The sequence below is a fragment of the Heteronotia binoei genome, chromosome 8 (genome assembly GCF_032191835.1).
Source record: "Heteronotia binoei isolate CCM8104 ecotype False Entrance Well chromosome 8, APGP_CSIRO_Hbin_v1, whole genome shotgun sequence".
In the NCBI taxonomy this organism is placed as follows: Eukaryota; Metazoa; Chordata; class Lepidosauria; order Squamata; family Gekkonidae; genus Heteronotia; species Heteronotia binoei.
Window position 1 is genome coordinate 113531144 of NC_083230.1, and position 21104 is coordinate 113552247.

At 47.3% G+C, this 21104-nt stretch overlaps 1 protein-coding gene across 15 annotated transcripts in view; it reads left to right on the forward strand.

The window, feature by feature from the left end:
* The first annotated feature begins 5950 nt into the window (after positions 1 to 5950).
* Positions 5951 to 21104, forward strand: part of C2CD5 (C2 calcium dependent domain containing 5) — a 148334-nt gene continuing 133180 nt past the window's right edge. For all 15 annotated transcript variants that reach the window (XM_060245913.1, XM_060245915.1, XM_060245901.1 and 12 more), the window contains exon 1: positions 5951 to 6248. In XM_060245913.1, the coding sequence (XP_060101896.1) occupies positions 6159 to 6248 (90 nt within the window). In that variant the 5' untranslated portion in view covers positions 5951 to 6158. The remainder of the gene's footprint in view (positions 6249 to 21104) is intronic.

Genomic DNA, 21104 nt, shown 5'->3' on the forward strand with positions numbered 1-21104 from the left:
CCACGCAGGCGCACTACCGACGCCTTCTCTTGATAAATCTTGATGCTAGGCTTACTCAAATAAGGCGTGTTGGCTGTTTATCTTATTACATATACTAACCCATCTTCCACTATATTTTAATGTACCCTTTTTTAAATGGCAGACTAGAATGTATTTCTCTTTTAGAACAGTGTATCAGCATATTGGGTTTGGGGTTTTTTTGTATTGACATACTCAAATAAGGGAAATTGGCTGTTTATCTCATTACCTGTACTAAACCCTGTAGGAAGCAACCACACACAAGACACGTGTCCTGGGAGAATTGCTTAGCTTGCAAGCCAGCAGTCTTTATTTTTATAGGATTTTGGTCTCAGATTTTGTCAACACAATCACAAGACTCGCACAAGGGACATGCAAAACATTTACCGAAATCTACCATGGCAATTATCCAGAAATAACTTGTCTCAAGGTGACAGACGTAAGAACATCTCTGTTTCCCCACATTTCGAAAGTCCCAGCTGGGCTTTTGTCTGGGTAGCTAAACTCGTGATACTCCCATACTTGTGAAAGGTCACAGTGTCAAGGCACCATGCAACATCTATAGGGTACTACAAAACCCATCTTCCACTAAATTTTAATGTATTTTTTTTAATGGCAAACTAGAATGATGTTAAAATCTCTTAGGAAACTAATGCCCTCTATTTAAAGCCAGAACTAACAATGCCAGAATGATACCTAGATATCAGCCCGGAGGTATGGGCTGGGCTGTCACCAATATGCTGATGACACCCAGCTCTATTTACTGATGGACGGCTGGCCTGGCTGCGTCCCAGAAAATCTGGACCTGGTGTTGCAAGCCATGGCAGGATGGCTCAGGCTGAGTAGGTTGAAGTTGAACCCAGCGAAGACAGAGGTCTTTTGCCTGAGCCGTGGCAGCCTGGGAAGGAAAATCCCCCTACCAGCTTTTGACGGTGCGCCATTGGAAACGGCGCGCAAGGTCAAGAGCTTGGGGGTGCTGCTGGAGCCTTCCTTGTCAATGGAGGCCCAGATTGCAGCCACTGCTAACTCCGCCTATTTTCATCTTAGGCGGGCGAGGCAGTTGGCTCCCTTCCTGGAGCATGACGACCTGGCAATAACGATCAATGCAATGGTCACCTCGATGTTTGACTACTGTAAAGCCCTCTACATGGGGCTGCCCCTGTGCTGAACTGGAAACTGCAGCTAGTGCAGAATGCGGCAGCCAGACTGTTATTGGGGCTCCCTAAGTGGGAGCACATAAAGCTGAGGCTGCGGGAACTGCACTGGCTGCCAATTGTGTACTGGATTAGTTACAAGATGCTGGTTATTGCCTTCAAAGTCCTATATGGCCAAGGACCTGCCTACCTTAGGGACCGTCTCTCCCCATATGTTCCCCAGAGGGCACTGAGATCTGGTTCGCAAAATCTATTGACAATCCCTGGGCCGAAGGAGGCCAAACTGAAAGCTACAAGAGAAAGGGCCTTTTTAATCACAGCTTCCCACTGGTTGAACCAATTACCAGAAGAGTTCCGCAGGGGCTGCAAGACCCTTTCAGCTGGCTTTTGCTTAATGTGGAATCTATTGTACCATCATCACGTAAAATTGTAAGATGAGTAACATCGAGACTGTAGCACCAAATTAAATTGCTGGAACTGAATTTGATAGTTTTAATTAGATGGTTTTAATGTAATAGTATATATAAGTGAATTGTAATATGTAATATGTTACGTAAACAGTGTGCTTTTATTATTGTAATATTTGTATTTTATGTTATGCTATATGAGCCGCCCTGAGCCTGCTTCGGCGGGGAGGGAGGGATACAAATGAAATATTATTATAATATTATTATTTATGGCACTTCACACCTATGACATCTGTCTGCTTTTTATCACCCTCCACTGTTGTTTCAGCCCAGTTAACACTAACAAACACAGACCCAAATTTGTGATTCTTTTAATCTGCTAAAAACATTTCTGTGACTCTACATACCAACTCACTGCCCACTTTCTCTATATTTAGGACTGCTTGCCATTCCATTTTTGTCTGATGAAGTCTTCTTAGAGCATACGAAAGCTGACATTCTGAATAAAACTTAGTTGGTCTTAAAGGTGCACTTGTCTACTGCTTTCTTCTCTTGATGAGTTCTTATGTTCTTATTTAGCCACAGGGTTAGGGCTGCCAATCCCCAGGTGGGGGACAGGGAATCCCCCAGTTTGGAGACCCTCCCCCCATTCTCGGGTTATCAGAAAGCTGGGGTGGGGGAGAAATATCTGCTGGGCACTCCATTATTCCCTATGGAGACCAATTTCCATAGGGTATAATGGAAAATTGATTCGTGGGTATCTGGGGCTTGGGGGGGGGGCTGTTTTTTTGAGATAGAGGCACCAAATATTCAGCAGAGCATCCGGGGACTCTCTTCAAAACACCCCCGGTGTTTCAAAAAGATTGGACTGGGGGAGGGTCCAATTTTATGAGCCCCCCCAAGAAGGTGTCCCTATTCTCCATTATTTCCTATGGAAGGATGGCATTTAAAAAGAGCACAGTCCCTTTAAATGTGATGGCCAGAACTCCCTTCAGAGTTCAATTATGTTTGCCACACCCTTTTCCTGGCTTCATCCCCAAAGTCTCCTGACTCCACCGGCAAAGTCCCCAGATATTTCTTGAGTTGGACTTAGCAACCTTACAGAGGGTATTGTTGGAACTCTCTGTCTGGAGCAGTGATGCTCTGTATTCTTGGTGCTTGGGAGGGGCAACAGTGGGAGGGCTTCTAGTGTCCTGGCCCCACTGATGGACCTCCTGATGGCACCTGGTGTTTTTTTTGGCCACTGTGTGACACAAAATGTTGGACTGGATGGGCCATTGGCCTGATCCAACACGGCTTCTCTAATGTTCTTATGGCCCTGCTGGTGGGCCTCCTGAGGGCACCTGGGTTTTGGCCACTGTGTGACACAGAGTGTTGGACTGGATGGGCCATTGGCCTGATCCAACATGGCTTCTCTTATGAGATCTTATGAGTTACAGAACCACCACTCACTCCAAGATTGCACGTTGCAGGTTGGGAAAGTTCTGAAGATTTGGGGGTGGAGCCTGGGGAAAGACGGGAGTTTGATGGGAGCTCCACGGAGCTTTTATGCCATAGAGTTCACCTTCCAAAGCAGGCATTATATCTGAGGGAACTGAGTCCACTGTCAACTTTAGGACACGGAAAGTTTTATTCTGGATAAGAATAAGGCTTATTCAAGCTAAAAGTTTCCGTGTGCAAGCACACTTCCCCAAACCAAATGTTGAGTCCAGTGGCACCAGAAGTTTGTTCATTCTAGTTTGCCTCCGACCAACACAGCAGCCCACCTGGATCTAACTTAACTCAGACTGCATCTGAAGAAGTGCTGGTCTTAAAGGTGCTGCTGGAACATAACCGTATTTTGTTGCTTCAGGCCAACACGGCTGCTCACCTGGATCTACCTCCAGGTTGGGAAATTTCTGAAGATCTGGGGGTGGGACCTTGGGAGGATGGAATTCGGGGTGGGAGCTCAGCAGGGATTTTATGCCATAGAGAATCCATCTTCCAAAACAGGCATCATCTCTAAGAGAACTGAGTCCAGTATCAACTTTAAGATGAAGAATAATTGCAGATTTATACCCTGCCCTTCTCTCTGAGTCAGAGACTCAGAGCGGCTTACAATCTTCTATATCTTCTCCCCCCACAACAGACACCCTGTGAGGCGGGTGGAGCTGAGAGAACTCTCACAGCAGCTGCCCTTTCAAGGACAACCTCTGCCAGAGCTATGTCTGACCCAAGGCTATTCCAGCAGGTGCAAGTGAAGGAGTGGGGAATCAAACCCGGTTCTCCTAGATAAGAGTCCACGCACTTAACCATTACACCAAACTGGCACAAAGTTTTATTCTGGGTAAGAATAAAGTCCAGTGGCACCATTAAGACCAATGAGATTTTATTCAAGGTATAAGCTTTCGTGTGCATGCAAGCTTCCCTAGACTAAATTTTGAGTCCGTTGGCACCTTTAAGACCAACATATGTTTCTTCATTCTAGTTTGCTCCAGACCAACAGAGCTGCCCACCTGAATCTAACTTATTCAGGCTGTATTTTTGTTGCTGTTAAAGGTCCCCCCTGGAACCAAACTTTGTTCTGCTGCTTCAGACCAACATGGCTATCCACCTGAATTTATTCAGGTTAGAAGCTTTCATGTCCATGCACACTTCTTCAACTGATTTCTGTAGTCTGTAGATCAGTTGCATTTCCAGGAGACATCCAGGCTTCAGCTGGAGGTTGGCATTCAGGTAGAAGGGGGGGGACCCTTTTTGGCTACTGAGACTCTCTCTCGGCTTGGCTTCGCGAACAAAGATTTAAGAAGGGTGCAATAGTCCACGTCTGCTGCAGGCTCGCTGGTGGCTGACAAGACCAATGCGGGACAGGCAGGTCCGGCCACAGTGGCTGCAGGGAAAAGTCTGATTTAGGGTTGGTACACAAAGCAGTATAAAGCCTCTTGGTACACAATCAACTTAAAACAGTCCTCCAACAGTAAGCAAAACAAAGTTCACTCAATGACCTCTCAGCTTAGTGTACCTCACAGGATTGTTGTGAAGATAAAACTGCAGGTGCGAAAACATGAGCGGCTTGGGAGGATGGGCAGAATGGAAACATAACAAGTAAGTGTTGATTTCTCAAATGCTATAAAATTCTTCAGCACCAACAGAAGTGAAAGGAGGATGGACTTTTTTTTATAGCAGGAACTGCTTTGCATATTAGGCCACACACCCCTGATGTAGCCAATCCTCCTGGAGCTTACAAGTAGGCTCTGTAAAAAGACCCCTGTAAGCTCTTGGAGAATTGGCTACATCAGGGGTGTGTGGCCCAGGGGTGGAATTCTAACAGGAGCTCCTTTGCATATTAGGCCACACCCCCTGATGTTGCCAATCCTCCTGGAGCTTACAGTAGGCGCTGTAAGAAGAGCCCTGTAAGCTCTTGGAGGATTGGCTACATCAGGGGTGTGTGGCCTAATATGCAAAGCAGTTCCCGCTACAAAAAAAGCCCTAGACCCAACTAACGTCTACTTTCTTGTCTGGCCCCGGAAAGCGAGAGGCTAGCAACTCCTAAGCCTTTTAAATCACGAACAATGCGAGACCTTCGTAACACGCGCCTCTTGGAAATGAAGAGCTGAGCAATCGATGTTTCGGTGCTCTTTCGCATAGCCTTGCAAGGAACCAGCCCCTCCCCCCGCAATTACAGCTCGGCTCCTATCGTCGACTCCGCGTTCGACCGCTACTGCCTTCGCAGGTCCATGCTGGCCTGTTTTATGCAATGGTTTGGGACGACCTCAATTAGCACTCAATCTGCATCTCAATTAGCATCAGGAAAATCTACAGGGGGCGTTTAAAAAGGGGGGGGCAGTTTAAAAACAATTCTGAAAGATGTTCCAGATCAGTGGTGGCCAAATTGTGGCTCAGGAGGCTCTTTTACACATATTGCGTGGCTCTCCAAACCCCCACTGCCCCGTCAGCTGGCTTGAAGAAGGCATTTGTCTCTTTAAAATAATCACTTCTGCAAGCCACCTGCTAACTTGAATAATGCATTTAAAGTTCCTTTCCTTCCACCTCTTCCTCCCTCCCATCTATTTGCCTTCCTTTCTCTCTCTCTCCCTTCCTTCATGTGTTGGGGCTCTCAAACCTCTGATGTTCATGTTTTGCGGCTCTTAAAACATCTGATGTTTATGCTATGCGGCTCTTATGTTGAGGAAGTTTGGCCACCCCCTGCGTCAGATGCTCCCAGACGCACGCGCAGTAGCCTCTCTTTTTCCCCCCCTCCTCACATAACAGCGCGCGTGCGCAAACGCTCGGCTAGCGGAGCGCGACTTTCGAACGCATGCGCAGTAAGCGACTCTAGGCGAAAGGGGGAGCGGTGTATAGAAAACGAAAAGGGGGAAAAAAACACACACGCACCGGTCGCTGGCCTCCGCGCAGCGCATGCGCCTTGGCGGCGTTCGGGGACTTCTTCCTCCCTCCCTCCCCCCCCCTCCTGTTTTGACCGCGCTCGTTCTATGGGGCGCGCGCTCCGGCGGTTACCTCAGCAGCAACCGCCGCGGGGGAAGGCGAGGCGAGGCGGCGCCTCAAAGGACGGAGCGCGAGGAGGAGGAGGAGGAGGAAGATGCCGGGGAAGCTGAAGGTCAAGATCGTCGCGGGGCGGCACCTGCCCGTCATGGACCGAGCCAGCGACCTGACGGACGCCTTCGTGGAGGTTTGGCGGGGAGGAGCCGGGAGGGGAGCATCTGCCGCTGTTGCTAGGGGCGACCAGCCTGGGCTTGGCAGGTGCACGTGCAGGGCTGGTGCAAGGCTTCCTGGCGCCCACGAGTAGGGTTGCCAATCCCCAGGTGGGGGCTGGGGATCTCCCGGTTTGGAGGCCCTCCCCCCGTTTCATATATGAACATGTGAAGCTGCCTTATACTGAATCAGACCCTCGGTCCATCAAAGTCAGTATTGTCTACTCAGACTGGCAGAGGCTCTCCAGGGTCTCAAGCTGAGGTGTTTCACGCCTATTTGCCTAGACCCTTTTTAGTTGGAGATGCTGGGGATTGAACCTGGGACCTTCTGCTTACCAGGCAGATGCTCTATCACTGAGCCGCCGTCCCTCCCTAAGATATGAAGCTGCCTTATACTGAATCAGACCCTCGGTCCATCGAAGTCAGTATTGTCTACTCAGACTGGCAGCAGTCTCGAGCTGAGGTTTTTCACAGCTATTTGCCTGGACCCTTTTAAATTGGAGATGCCAGGGAATGAGTCTGGGACCTCCCGCTTACCAAGCAAATGCTCTACCACTGAGCCATCACCCCTCCCTTAGGGTCATCAGAAAGCAGCGGGGGGGGGATGTCCTCTGGGCACTCCATTATTCCCTATGGAGACCGATTCCCATAGGGCAGGGGTGGCCAACTCGCTTAACATAAGAGCCACATAGAATAAGCGTGAGAGCTGCACAATATGAACATCAGATGTTTGAGGAAGGAAAGCAAATAGATGGGGGGAGGAAGGGAGGGGTGGAAAGAAAGCAACTTTAACTTTAAATGCATTCTCCAAGTGGCTGGCTGCCATGACTTGGAGAAATTATTTAAAGAGACAAATACCTTCTCCAAGCCAGCTGGTGGGGGCTTCAAGAGCCGCACAATATGTGTGAAAGAGCCACATGTGGCTTCCAAGCCACAGTTTGGCCACCCTTGCCATAGGGTATGATGGAGAATTGAATCAGGGGTATCTGGGGCTTGGGGGGCTGTTTTCTGAGGTAGAGGCATCAAATTTGAAGCATAGTATCCAGTGCCTCTCCTAAAACACCCTCCAAGTTTCAGAAAGATTGGACCAGGGGTCCAGTTCTATGAGCCCCCAAAGAAGGTGCCCCAAACTTTGTTATTTCCATTGGAGAGAAGGCATTTAAAAGGTGTGCAGTCCCTTTAAACGTGATGGCCAGTGCTCCCTTTGGAGTTCAGTTATGCTTGTCACAGCCTTGCTCCTGGTTCCACCCCCAAAGTCCCCAGATATTTCTTGAATTGGACTTGGCAACCCTACAGCATCTGCATATCGTTGCATGACGGTTCTGCCGGGCTCCTGAAGGGATAGAAACGGAGGTGGTGAAGGTTATGCCTTTAAATCAGGGGTGGCCACACTTGTTTAATGTAAGAGCCACATGGAGTAAATGTCAGATGTTTGTGAGCCATAAGATATGAATGTAGAAGAAGAAGAAGACTGCAGATTTATACCCCACCCTTCTCTCTGAATCAGAGATTCAGAGCAGCTCACAATCTCCTTTATCTTTTTCCCCCACAACAAACAACCTGTGAGGTGGGTGGGGCTGAGAGAGCTCTGACAGAAGCTGCCCTTTCAAGGACAACTCCTGCAATAGCTATGGCTGACCCAAGGCCATTCCAACAGGTGCATGTGGAGGAGTGGGGAGTCAAACCCGGTTCTCCCAGATAAGAGTCCGCACACTTAACCACTACACCAAACTGGCTCTCATGTCAGTGTGAGAGCAGGGAGGGAGGAAGGGAGGCGGGCAGACAAGCAAATAAATGAGGGGAGAGAAGGATGTTCTTATGTTCTTATAGACAGCTTCAAAAGGGGATTGAATAAGCATATGGAACAAAGGTCCATCAGTGGCTATTAGCCACAGGGTATAGATGGAACTCTCTGTTTGGGGCAGTGATGCTCTGTATTCTTTGTGCTTGGAAGGGGGGCACAGTGAGAGGACTTTTGTTGTCCTGGCCCCGCTGATGGACCTCCTGATGGCACTTGGTTTTTTGGCCACTGTGTGACACAGAGTGTTGGACTGGATGGGCCATTGACCTAATTCAATATGGCTTCTCTTAGGTTCTTATGTAAAGAAAGCAATATTAACTTTAAATGCATTCTCTGAGCCATCAGCTGGCATGGCTTGGAGAAGTGATTTGCTGGCCAAGGGGGGGGGGAAGACTTTGAGAGCCACACGATATGTGTGAAAGAACCACATGTGGCTCCTGAGCCGCAGTTAGCTCACCCCTACCCTAGAATAAACGTTAGATGTCTTAGAGCAGCAAGACTTGAATGTCAGATGTTTGAGGGAAGGAAGGCAAATAGATGGGGGGAGGGAGATGTGGAAAGAAAGCAACTTTAACTTTAAAGGCATTATCCAGCCATAAATTGACTGTAACTCGATTGTGTGCAATTATTATTATATATTCCAGGGGTGGCCAAACTTGCTTAATGTAAGAGCCACATAGAATAAACATCAGATGTTTGAGAGCTGGAAGGAAGGAAAATAGATTGGAGAGGGAGAGGTGGAAAGAAAGCAACTTTAACTTTAAATGCATTCTCCAAGCTGTCACTGGCTTGGCTTGGAGAAGTGATTTAAAGAGACAAATGCCTTCTCCAATCCAGCTGACAGGTTTGTGGGGGCTTTGAGAGCCACACAATATTTGTGAAAGAGCTACATGTGGCTCCTAAGCTGCTGTTTGGCCATCCCTGATATCACTATCAGTATATGCAGGTTTCCACAACAGGGTAAATTGTGACTCCCTAGAATCATTTTACACTGGGGAAATAGCATGGGGGGTGGAATTGAATTCTTTTCTTAGCTGAATTGGGCCCTCATGCACCCGGGGATTAAGTTCTGAGTGCAGAACTCCTCCCAGAGCATGCCTGGTCAAGGCAGACATGTTGGGAACAGGAAGACTTTGTAAGCTGTGTATTGGTCCTGAGATCCTTCTGAGTAATGTGGTACAGTGGTTAAGAGTGGTGGAATCTAATCTGGAGAATTGGGTTTGATTCCCCATGCTTTCTGTGCATGAGGCCAGCTGGATGACCTTGGGTCAGTCACAGTTCTTTGAGAACTCTTGCAGCCACATCTGCCTCATGAGATGCCTGTTGGTAGCGAAAGGGAGCCATTTTTGAGACATCTTAAGGCAGAGAAAAGTGGGGTATAAAACCCAACTCTTCTTCTGATTAATTGAACCTGGGGCCTTCTAAACGCAGAGCATTGGACTCGCTGTGGTCTGTGCCCACAATATGCTAAAATACATCCCGCCTGATCCTAAACACGTTGAATCAGAAGGAAATCATGCTGTGGCAGTGGCAGGTGTAAGCTATCTATTTGGTTGATTTATATTTGGCCCTTTCCCATATGGGCTCAGGGCGGATCGCAGTCATGGTAAAACAGTTAAAAAACAACAATAAGTGAATAATATACTAGTTAATAATATCTAGTCCTTTTTAATGTAGAAATAAATCCTACTTCATGAATCTTAGTTCCATGTAGGTAAATATACAGTTACACCCTTGGGTGCCAAAGTAGGGGTCAGGATGTTGTTGTTTTAAGACTTGGTGGCTAAGAAAGGGGTGATGTTGAAATGTCATTGAATTAGGTGAAATCTGACACCGTATTTTTTAAAATTTGTTTGTTTTGTTATCTGCCTCAAATCTTGAGAAGGAGGCAGGCTGAAAGCCCCAATGGCCAAGTAATGTGAGGCCCATATGGCTCAGGTCTGCACACATTGTGGTCAGCCAAGCCAAATGCATCCCATATGGTCCTGTGAGGTAGCTTATATAACGAGGTCATAGAAACAGAGCACTTGGAGAAGCTTTTAATCAATGTGTATAACTCCCAAAACAATCTGGAAAAATTTCGTTTTTACTGTTCTCTGTAAAACGTATGTCATATTCACCCTCCACCCCCCCCCCCCCCCGCAGGTATTCTGTAATCATGGCTCATGTGAAGGATCCATCTTTTACTTAACCTGCCATACCTTTAAGGTTCCTTTAAAGGGAAAGTCAACATTTGCAGTTGGGCTTGGGACCAAATAGGCAACATTGTGAAGTAGGAACAGTTGTTGGAGTTACGTCCCATTCGGCAAGCTCCAGTGAATAAACCAAACTGGTAGTACTGTTTCAGACCAATGGGGTGTCAAACATGTGACTCGGGGGCCACATGAGGCCACCAGAGGCCTTCTATCAGGCTCCCGAGCAAGTCTGTTTCCTTCTCCCTCTCTTTTGCTTCCTTCTGTGTCACAGTTTGCTTTGCCAGGCTTGCTCAATCACACAGGACATATAGAGCAAAGCCTCTACTTTCTCCATTGGCTGAGGCTCCTCCCTTGGGGAGAAAGGGGGGGGAGGTTGCTCTGCCAAGCTCTCTTAGTCACATAGCAGAACTACTGAGCCAAACCTTTCTTATTTCTGTTGGCTGAGGCTCCTCCCCCCCCTCGTCCCCTGGGGAAGGAGGGAAAGAGCCAGAGCTTCCTTTGCACAGTTCCCTCGATCCCACGAGAGAGATATAAAGAAAGCATCTTTTTTTTTTTTTAAAAAAAAGCACCTCTGTGTCCTTTTTGAAGTTTGTATCTCTACTTCCTGGCATTACATTTTATGATACATGTGGCCTGGCCCAACTAAGTCTCATTTATCCCATCCGGCCCTCATAACAAATGAGTTTGACATCCCTGGTGGGCTGTTGTACAGCTTGGGTAGGTCACAAATTAGACAGCCTAGCAGAGACTATTATGTGGCTTCTATACACTCAGCACATCCAAAAACAGTGTGTCTGTTTGACGAGAAACCTCAGTTGATTCTGTGTGTATGTACCTGCATGATGCATCTAATCAGAAATGTGTGTTTGCAGTGAGCACATTACAGACTTACAGGAACATGAATCTTGATTGCTTAATGAAGTGTGAAATTGTCTTCCTTTTTATATGCCATGGTCTCTGTGCAGATTTCTACTTATTTTGCTGCTGTTAAAGATTCTGAATCATTTGATAATCCCTACACAGAAATGATTTTGCTGTGTGAACTGTTGAACGTGTGAAGCAGTTGATAGGTGGACTTGCTTTCTCAGTATCTAATTTCTAAATGAGAAGTGGTGATGTTTCATGTTTCTGATATTGTTATTCTTGACGTGGAATGGTATTGGTTGTGGTTCTTCAGTGCTAACAGAAAGACATTTGCACATACTCAGACAGTATTATTTTCATTTCTAAAACTGAACGTGATCCACCTAAGGTGATCCAGCGAGTTTCATGGCTGAACAAGGTTGTGGATCCCCATTGCTGACTTCCAACGTGTTGCCATATGCCCATTGCCCATCCATATTTTCCACAGCCAAAAAAAGGGGGGAGATCCCCTTTGACTACCAACAGCTATGCTGGGGATCATGGGAGCTTTGTGGACAAAAGCCATGTGGGACAGAAATTGTAGTGAGGAGGGGGATTTGGTGGGATTGAAAAAGCTGGCTGGATTGTAGCTGATACCAGTCTGGCAAGAGATATGCATAGGGTTGTCATTTCTTGATTTAGAAGACTTATAAGTCTCATTAATAATTTGCAGCCTGCCATTCCTAATAAATATCTCCTTGCCTCTTGCCTTTAAAGACTGTGTGGTGGTCATATGGTTCTTCACAGAGCATCTTTTCTAATGGCTGCATAATAGGCTGAGTAGGTAAAACTTTATCAGAGCATCTCCATGATAGGAAATGCTTCATGTGTTGAAGTTCATGTAGCTGTTAAAGAGAGAGAGTATCAAAAAAAGGTGACAACTGTAGTCAGGATCCTGTTACTAATACTTAGTATTTGAATCTGATTTCAGGTGTTCAAAGTTTTATATATATATTTTACATATACAAGAATATATACAAGACAAAAGCCTAGAGGTATTACTGGAGCCTTCCTTGAATACTGCCAAATCTGCCTTTTACCACCTTCAGTGGATGGCAGCTGGTCCCCTTCCCTTGGAGCTGTGATCCATGCTATGGTCACCTCGAGATTGGACTACTGTAACGCCTTCTACATGGGGCTGTCCTTGTCTCAAACCTGGAAACTACAGCTAGTGCAGAATGAGGCAGCTCGATTGCTGCTGAGGCTTTCTATGTGGGAGCACCTACAACCTGGATTGAAAGTGCTGCACTGGCTGCCTGTTGCATATTGGATTTGCTACAAGGTGCAGGTTATTACTTTTAAAGTCCTACATGGCCTGGGACCTGTTTAGAAGAAGATGATATTGGATTTATATTCTGCCCTATACTCTGAATCTGATTTCCTGAGAAACTGCGCAATCTCCTTTACCTCTGCCCCCCCCCCCCCAACAGACACCCTGTGAAGTAGGTGGGGCTGAGAGAGCTTCTCACAGCAGCTGCCCTTCCAAGGACAGCTCTGCGAGAGCTATGGCTGACCCAAGGGCATTCCAGCAGGTGCATTGAGTGGGGAATCAAACCCAGTTCTCCCAGATAAGAGTCCGCACACTTAACCACTACACCAAACTGGCTTAGCTTAGGGACCGCCTTTCCCCATACGTTCCCCAGAGGGTACTACATTCAGGAATGCAAAATCTTTTGTTGATCCCCAGGCCGAAGGAAGCTAGGCTAAAAACAGCTAGAGCCAGAGCTTTTTCAGTAGCCGCACCCTATTGGTGGAACGAATTCCCGGATGAGGTTAGAGCAGGGGTGGGGAACCTTTTTTATGCCAAGGGCCATATGGATATTTATAACATCATTCGGGGGCCATAAAAATTATCAACTTAAAAAACAGTGCTCTGCTGAGGGAGAATGATTCAGGCCAGCAAAATTAATGCAAATACGGTAATTGTTTTTCTATTTGAAGTCATGTGGGGAGAGCCTAATCTGACACACGCACACACACGGCCCACCGTCCTAGGCAAATGCATAGGTCCAGGGCTTTTTTGTAGAAAAAGCCCAGCAAGAACTCAGTAGCATATTAGACTTCATCTCCTAATATTAGCATATTAGGTCACACACTCATTAGCATATTAGGCCACACCATCTGGGATAATCAAGTGCAAACTGAACTGTGACAATAACTTTTCCAGGCCCTGCAGCAATTCTGGCCGGCCAGCCAGGCCCCAGAGAGGCTGCCACATGTCTCGGTTCAGTCCAGCAATCCGCGAGGGCCACACCAAGTGACCTTGAGGGCCGTATATGGCCCTTGGGACGGAGGTTCCCCGCCCCTGGGTTCGAGCCTTGTGTGACTTTTCCCAGTTCCACAAGGCCTGCAAGACTCCACTTTTCCATCTCACATTTAATTGTTGAATACAAAACTGGAGGGAGCAATTGTACAAATTAGCTGCAGGAAGCATCACCTAGACCAGGGGTGGCCGACGGTAGCTCTCCAGATGTTTTTTGCCTATAACTCCCATCAGCCCCAGCCAGCATGGCCAATGGCTGGGGCTGATGGGAGTTGTCGGCAAAAAACATCTGGAGAGCTACCGTCGGCCATCCCCGGCCTAGACCACTGGATGTGATCATGAAGATACCCCTGGATCCCGCCTAGTTATTCGTCTATATAACTGTAAGATAGCACCAAATCTGACTTGGCCAAGTCAGACACGGCAACGATCTCTCGGAGCCCTTCCCAATAGGCACAGGTGTAAAGCAAGGCTGTGTTCTCGCGCCAACTCTCTTTACGATCTTCTTTAGCATGATGCTTCAAAGAGCCGCAGTAGATTTAGATGACGACGATGGTGTCTACATCCGCTATCGCACCGATGGCAGCCTGTTCAACCTGAGGCGACTAAAGGCCCACTCCAAGACAATGGAAACTGTTTGCTGATGATGCTGCACTTGTCTCCCACTCGGTATCAGCTCTGCAGCATATGACGTCGTGCTTTGCAGAGGCTGCCAAGCTATTCTGCCTAGAAGTTAGTCTGAAGAAGACAGAAGTTCTCCACCAGCCTGCACCCGAGGAAGATTATCACCCTCCTTGCATCACTGTGGGTGAATCAGTTTTGAAGACAGTCCAGCAGTTCAGCTACCTGTGGTGCATCATCTCCTCAGACGGCAAGATCGACAAGGAGATTGACAATAGACTGGCAAAGGCAAACCATGCATTTGGCCGACTGCATAAAAGAGCGTGGAGCAACAAGCATCTGAAAAAAGGCACAAAGATCAATGTTTATAAAGCGGTTGTGATGACAACCCTCATCTACGGCTCCGAATCGTGGGTTTTATACCGTCATCACCTGCGACTCCTTGAGCGCTTTCATCAGCGCTGCCTTCGCACCATCCTCAACATCCACTGGAGTGACTTTGTGACCAACACTGAAGTCCTCAAGCAGGCGGAGGTTACAAGCATCGAGGCATTGTTGTTGAAGACGCAGCTGCGCTGGGCAGGGCATATCTCCAGGATGGAAAACCACCGCCTTCCCAAAATTGCCCTGTATGGTGAACTTTCCATCGCCCATCGAAATAGAGGGGCACCAAAGAAGAGGTACAAGGACTCCTTGAAGAAATCCCTTGGTACCTGTTGCATTAACCATCACCAGTGGTCTGTCCTAGCCTCAGATCGCAAAGCATGGAGACACACCATCCAACAGGCTGTCTCTTCCTTTGAGAACGCACGTATAGCTGGTCTTGAGGATGAAAGGAGATTGAGGAAAAATCGTACTGCTACAGCACCAGTCCCAAATCAGACTTTTCCCTGCAGCCACTGTGGCCGGACCTGCCTGTCCCGCATTGGTCTTGTCAGCCACCAGCGAGCCTGTAGCAGACGTGGACTACTGCACCTTTCTTAAATCTTCAATCGCGAAGTCAAGCCGAGAGAGAGAGCACCAAATGTATTTTTTATGTTTTATTGTTTTATGTTATTGTATGCTTTTATTGTTATTAATGTTTTTACATTGCCATCTGGCCTGTGAGCTGCCCTGAGCCTGCCTTGGTGGGGAGGGTGGGATATAAATCTAATAAATAAATAAATAAAGTTTTAATCCTTGTAATAACATTCTAGAATAGAATATGCTATGTTTCCTGTATAGCAGATAAAGTGCTGCGTCTAAGGGAAATAAGGCTTGCCTCTGGTCATCTTGGCAGAAAAAGGATTCGAACCAGGGACCCCCTGCTCTGTAGTTCTTATCTGATGTAAGTTAGCTGTGGCGTTTATTGCTTTTCTGTTTATACATTTTAAGACTCATAAATAAGTCCTGCTTGTGCTTAAGATGTCAACTTTAATCTCCTGTGTTGTCCATCTGTAGTAGATAGATGGCTAGTGCTAATGCAGTTGTTCTGTAGATTAAGGACTTTAGGGTGTTACTGTGAAGCAGGCGGAAAAGGGCAGGAACTGTGAGACTTTAAAATGTCTGAACTGTCAGGTGAGACTGAAACTGTGAAAAGTGAAGGAGGCATGCGAATTCTGTGTGGCAGTTTTGCACTGTCTTTCCAGCATTAGGAAGACTTCCGCCATTTTCCTCCCTCCCCCCTAATTAGTGACACAAGTAGGAATTTTTTAAAAAATCAGGACTAATTCTGTAGTTTTTCTGTGTTTTATTTCAGTCTAAATATTTCTGCTGCTCAGATGTGCTAAATGAGCTAGAATTGTTTTACAAATTGCATATTAGAAGATTGCAATAAACTAGCATAGTAGTATTAGCTGAAAGGGTAGCCTGTTTGAGGAATATTTCAGTACTTTTAAAAGTGTAATTGATTTTATGTATATGTATTTTTTTTTAAATGTTGTACATCGCCCTGAGCCTGGCACTAGCTGGGATAGGGCGATTCATCAAATGTAGTAATAATAATAATAATAATAATAAAGCCTGTTAACAGTGCATTTATAAAGACTTGCAATATATACTCTGTCCATATTGTAGTGTCTCAGGAAATGCCACAAGCATATTTTTTCCGTAAGTTATTTTTCACATGAGTGGCAAATGAAGCACAGTCTGTATAGAACAAACTGGGACAGGATTAACATGAAAGTATCCTTCTGTGTAAGAGCCCTGTGGTACAGAGTGGTAAAGCTGCAGTACTGCTGTCGGAGCCCTCTGCTCACGACCTGAGTTCGATCCCAGCGGAAGCTGGTTCAGTTAGCCGGCTCAAGGCTGACTCAGCCTTCCATCCTTCCGAGGTGGGTAAAATGAGTCCCCAGCTTGCTGCTGGGGGAAAAGTGCAGATGACTGGGGAAGGCAATGGCAAACCACCCTGTAAAAAGTCTGCCGTGAAAACGTTGTGAAAGCAATGTCACCCCAGAGTCGAAAACGACCGGTGCTTGCTCAGGGGACTACCTTTATCTTTACCTATCCTTCTATGTATGGAGCGAATATGTGCTAGACTACCCAATATGCAGTAGTTGTTAGCATAATACAGGATTCTAATTTTTTGTTTGATGCTCCTTAATGCAGAATTCTTCAGTCCTTACCGTTAAATAATGGTGGTGGTTCTGATTAAGGGATTAGGAGCATCTTTCCTGTGAGGAGAGGCTGAAAAGATTTGGATTTTTCAGTTTAGAAGAAAAAAAGACTGAGGGCAACTATAATATAGTAGGTTCTATGCATGGCAGAGTTTCGGAGTAAGTTATAACAAGCTCTTTAATAGGAATCACATAGTATACGGTCACAGTACAAGACTGGCATTTGGGGCCCACGGCGGAACTTAGATACATCTCTGGGTTCCCGCGCAAGCACGTTATTGGGTCATTCAAACCGGTGGGGGCTTGTGATTGGTCCTGGCCTGTGGGGGTTTGAATCCTACAGCCCTTTGTTCCCAAGTCCCCAAGCTCAGTCCGTGTGGCTCCAATGAGCCAGGCGGAAACACCAAAGTCTTCTCTTGAATCCTCATACATAACAGCAACATTATGGGGAGGGACGGTGGCTCAGTGGTAGAGCATCTGCTTGGTAAGCAGAAGGTCCCAGGTTCAATCCCTGGCATCTCCAAAAAAGGGTGCAGGCAAATATGTGTGAAACACCTCAGCTTGAGACCCTGGAGAGCCGCTGCCAGTCTGAGTAGCCAATACTGACTTTGATGGACCAAGGGTCTGATTCAGTATAAGGCAGCTTCATATGTTCATTATAGTGGTTTATAAAATTATGCATAGGGCAGAAAGAGTGGATAAATAACTTTACTGCCCTTTCCCAAAATATTAGAATATCAGAACAGACAAAATATATTTTTGCTTTACTCAGCAATTGATTAATGTAGAATTCTCTTCCAGAGGATGTAGTTATGACCGCAAGCATACATGGCTTTAAAAGGGAGTTAGACAAATTCATAGAGGATAGGTCTATTAGCGGCTATTAGCCTTAGTGACCAAAGGGAACCTCCATGTTCAGAGGAAGTCAACCATTGAATACTAGTGCCAGGAGAAGTCCTTGGTCTCTGTGCCCTCTAGTTGGCCCCAGGACAGCTGGTTGACAACTGTGTTAGACAAGATGGTGTTTGATTCAGTGGGGCTGCTCTTAAGCTCTTACATTCTCTTTCTCGGCTTGGCTTCGCGAACGAAGAATTAAGAAGGGTGCAATAGTCCACGTCTGCTGCAGGCTCGCTGGTGGCTGACAAGACCAATGCGGGACAGGCAGGTCCGGCCACAGTGGCTGCAGGAAAAAGTCTGATTTAGGGTTGGTGCTGTAGCAGTGCGATTCTTCCTCAATCTCCTTTTGTCCTCAAGACCAGCTATGCGTGCGTTCTCAAAAGAAGAGACAGCCTGGTGGACGGTGTGCCTCCATGCTTTGCGATCTGAGGCTAGGTCAGACCACTGGTGATGGTTGATGCGACAGGTGCCAAGGGATTTCTTCAAAGAGTCCTTGTACCTCTTCTTTGGTGCCCCTCTATTTCGATGGCCGGTGGAGAGTTCGCCATACAGAGCAATCTTGGGAAGGCGGTGGTTTTCCATCCTAGAAATATGCCCTGCCCAGCGCAGCTGCGTCTTCAACAGCAGTGCCTCGATGCTGGTAACCTCCGCCCGCTTGAGAACTTCAGTGTTGGTCACAAAGTCACTCCAGTGGATGTTGAGGATGGTGCGAAGGCAGCGCTGATGAAAGCGCTCAAGGAGTCGCAGGTGATGACGGTATAAAACCCACGATTCGGAGCCGTAGATGAGGGTTATCATCACAACCGCTTTGTAAACATTGATCTTTGTGCCTTTTTCCAGATGCTTGTTGCTCCACACTCTTTTGTGCAGTCGGCCAAAGGCACGGTTTGCCTTTGCCAGCCTGTTGTCAATCTCCTTGTCGATCTTAGCATCTGAGGAGATGATGCACCCCAGGTAGCTGAACTGCTGGACTGTCTTCAGAACTGATTCACCCACAGTGATGCAGGGAGGGTGATAATCTTCCTCGGGTGCAGGCTGGTGGAGAACTTCTGTCTTCTTCAGACTAACTTCTAGGCCGAATAGCTTGGCAGCCTCTGCAAAGCAGGACGTCATATGCTGCAGAGCTGATACCGAGTGGGAGACGAGTGCAGCATCATCAGCAAACAGTAGCTCTCGGATGAGTTTTTCCATTGTCTTGGAGTGGGCCTTTAGTCGCCTCAGGTTGAACAGGCTGCCATCGGTGCGATAGCGGATGTAGACGCCATCGTCATCATCTAGATCTACTGCGGCTCTTTGAAGCATCATGCTAAAGAAGATCGTAAAGAGAGTTGGCGCGAGAACGCAGCCTTGCTTTACACCTGTGCCTATTGGGAAGGTCTCCGAGAGGTCTTTGCAGTGTCTGACTTGGCCTCGCTGGTCTTCGTGTAGCTGGATGATCATGCTGAGGAACCTTGGGGGACATCCTAAACGTTCCAAGATTTGCCACAGGCCTTTCCTGCTAACGGTATCGAAAGCTTTGGTAAGGTCGACAAAAGTCACATACAGAGCCTTGTTCTGTTCCCTGCATTTCTCTTGGAGCTGCCTGAGAACAAATACCATGTCGCTGGTGCTCCTGTTAGCTCTGAAGCCGCACTGGCTCTCTGGGAGGAGTTCTTCTGCAATGGCGGGCACCAGTCTGTTCAGGAGTATTCTGGCAAGGATTTTGCCTGCGATGGAGAGCAGGGTTATCTCCCGGTAGTTGGAGCAGTCTGACTTTTCCCCTTTGTTCTTGTATAGGGTGATGATGATTGCATCTCGAAAGTCCTGTGGTAATTTGCCTTGTTCCCAGCAGGTGACAAGTACTTTGTGAAGTGAGCTATGTAGTACTGTGCCCCCATGCTTCCAGATCTCTGGTGGAATTCCATCAACTCCTGCTGCCTTGCCGCTTTTCAGTTGCTTGATGGCTTTAACAGTCTCTTCTAGAGTGGGGATCTCATCCAACTCTGTTTTCACTGGTTGAAGTGGGGTGAGGTGAATTGCTGAATCTTGAACTACGCGGTTGGCACTGAAGAGAACCTGAAAATACTCCGACCACCGGTTCAATATGGATGCCTTGTCTGTGAGGAGCACCTGGCCGTCTGCACTACGCAAGGGACTCTGAGTCTGATATGATGGACCATATACCGCCTTCAGGGCTTTGTAGAACCCTCTTAAATCACCAGTGTCTGCACACAGCTGGGTTCTCTCAGCAAGCTTGGTCCACCACTCATTCTGAATGTCTCGAAGCTTGCACTGGAGGTTGCTACATACAGCGCGAAAGGTTGCTTTTTTCCCAGGACAGGAGGGCTGAGCAAGATGTGCTTGGTAGGCAGATCTCTTTTTCGCCAGTAAATCTTGGATCTCTTGATTGTTCTCATCAAACCAGTCCTTGTTCTTCCTTGTGGAGAACCCGAGGACTTCTTCAGAGATCTGCAGGACGGTAGTTTTCAGGTGTTCCCAGAGTGCTTCTGGAGAAGGGTCTGTGGGGCAACTGGGGTCCTCAATTCTTGACTGGAGTTTTGCCAGGAAGGCAGCTTTTAACTTCGGCTGACTGGAGACTGCCAACCTGAAACTTCCTCCGAGGGATACCTCCTCTCCTGGGTGTGGGTTTAAAGTGAAGACGGAGATTGCAGCGTACAAGACGATGATCCGTATGACATTCTGCACTGGGCATTACTCGGGTGTGTAAGACATCTCGAAGGTCTCTCTGGCACACCAGAATGTAGTCGATAAGGTGCCAGTGCTTGGACCGTGGGTGCATCCAGGTTGTCTTCAGACTGTTCTTCTGCTGGAAGATAGTGTTGGTGATGGTGAGCTGGTGCTCCATGCAGAATTCTAGCAGGAGGCGCCCGTTATCATTGCAGTTGCCAATGCCGTGTTTGCCAAGTACTCCTTTCCAGGCTTCCGAGTCTTTACCTACTCTGGCATTGAAGTCACCAAGGATGATCACCTTGTCCTCTGTAGGGGTCTTCCGTACGAGGTTGTGTAGATCAGCATAGAACTTGTTCTTTTCTGCAGGATCTGCTTGAAGGGTTGGGGCATACACACTGAAGAGTGTTGCATGCTGCTTGTTTTGAAGTGGGAGGCTCATGGACATGATGCGATCTGAGTGACCTGTTGGCAGGTTTTCGAGTTTGGAGGCAATGGAGTTCCTGACCATGAAGCCAACGCCAGAAAGGCGGCTCTCAGCCTTTGACTTACCTGACCAGTAGAGGGTATAGCCAGCACCGTGTTCTTGAAGACTACCTTCCTCAGGGAAACGGACCTCACTGAGAGCTGCTATGTCGATATTCAACCTGAGAAGTTCGTGGGCAACTAGAGCAGAGCGTCGTTCAGGGTGACCACTGTCTACTGTGTCAAGCATGGTTCTGATGTTCCAACACGCAAGCTTTAGTCTTTGCACACTTTGTGAGGCAGGTGCATGCCTTTTCTTTGTTGTTATTTTTCGACCGCAAGTAAGGATGCCCGTTGACCGCGGCTAGCCAACTGGGGTGGAGGAGACGAGCTTTGTTTAGGCCACCTTTTCTAGGACCCTCTCCGTG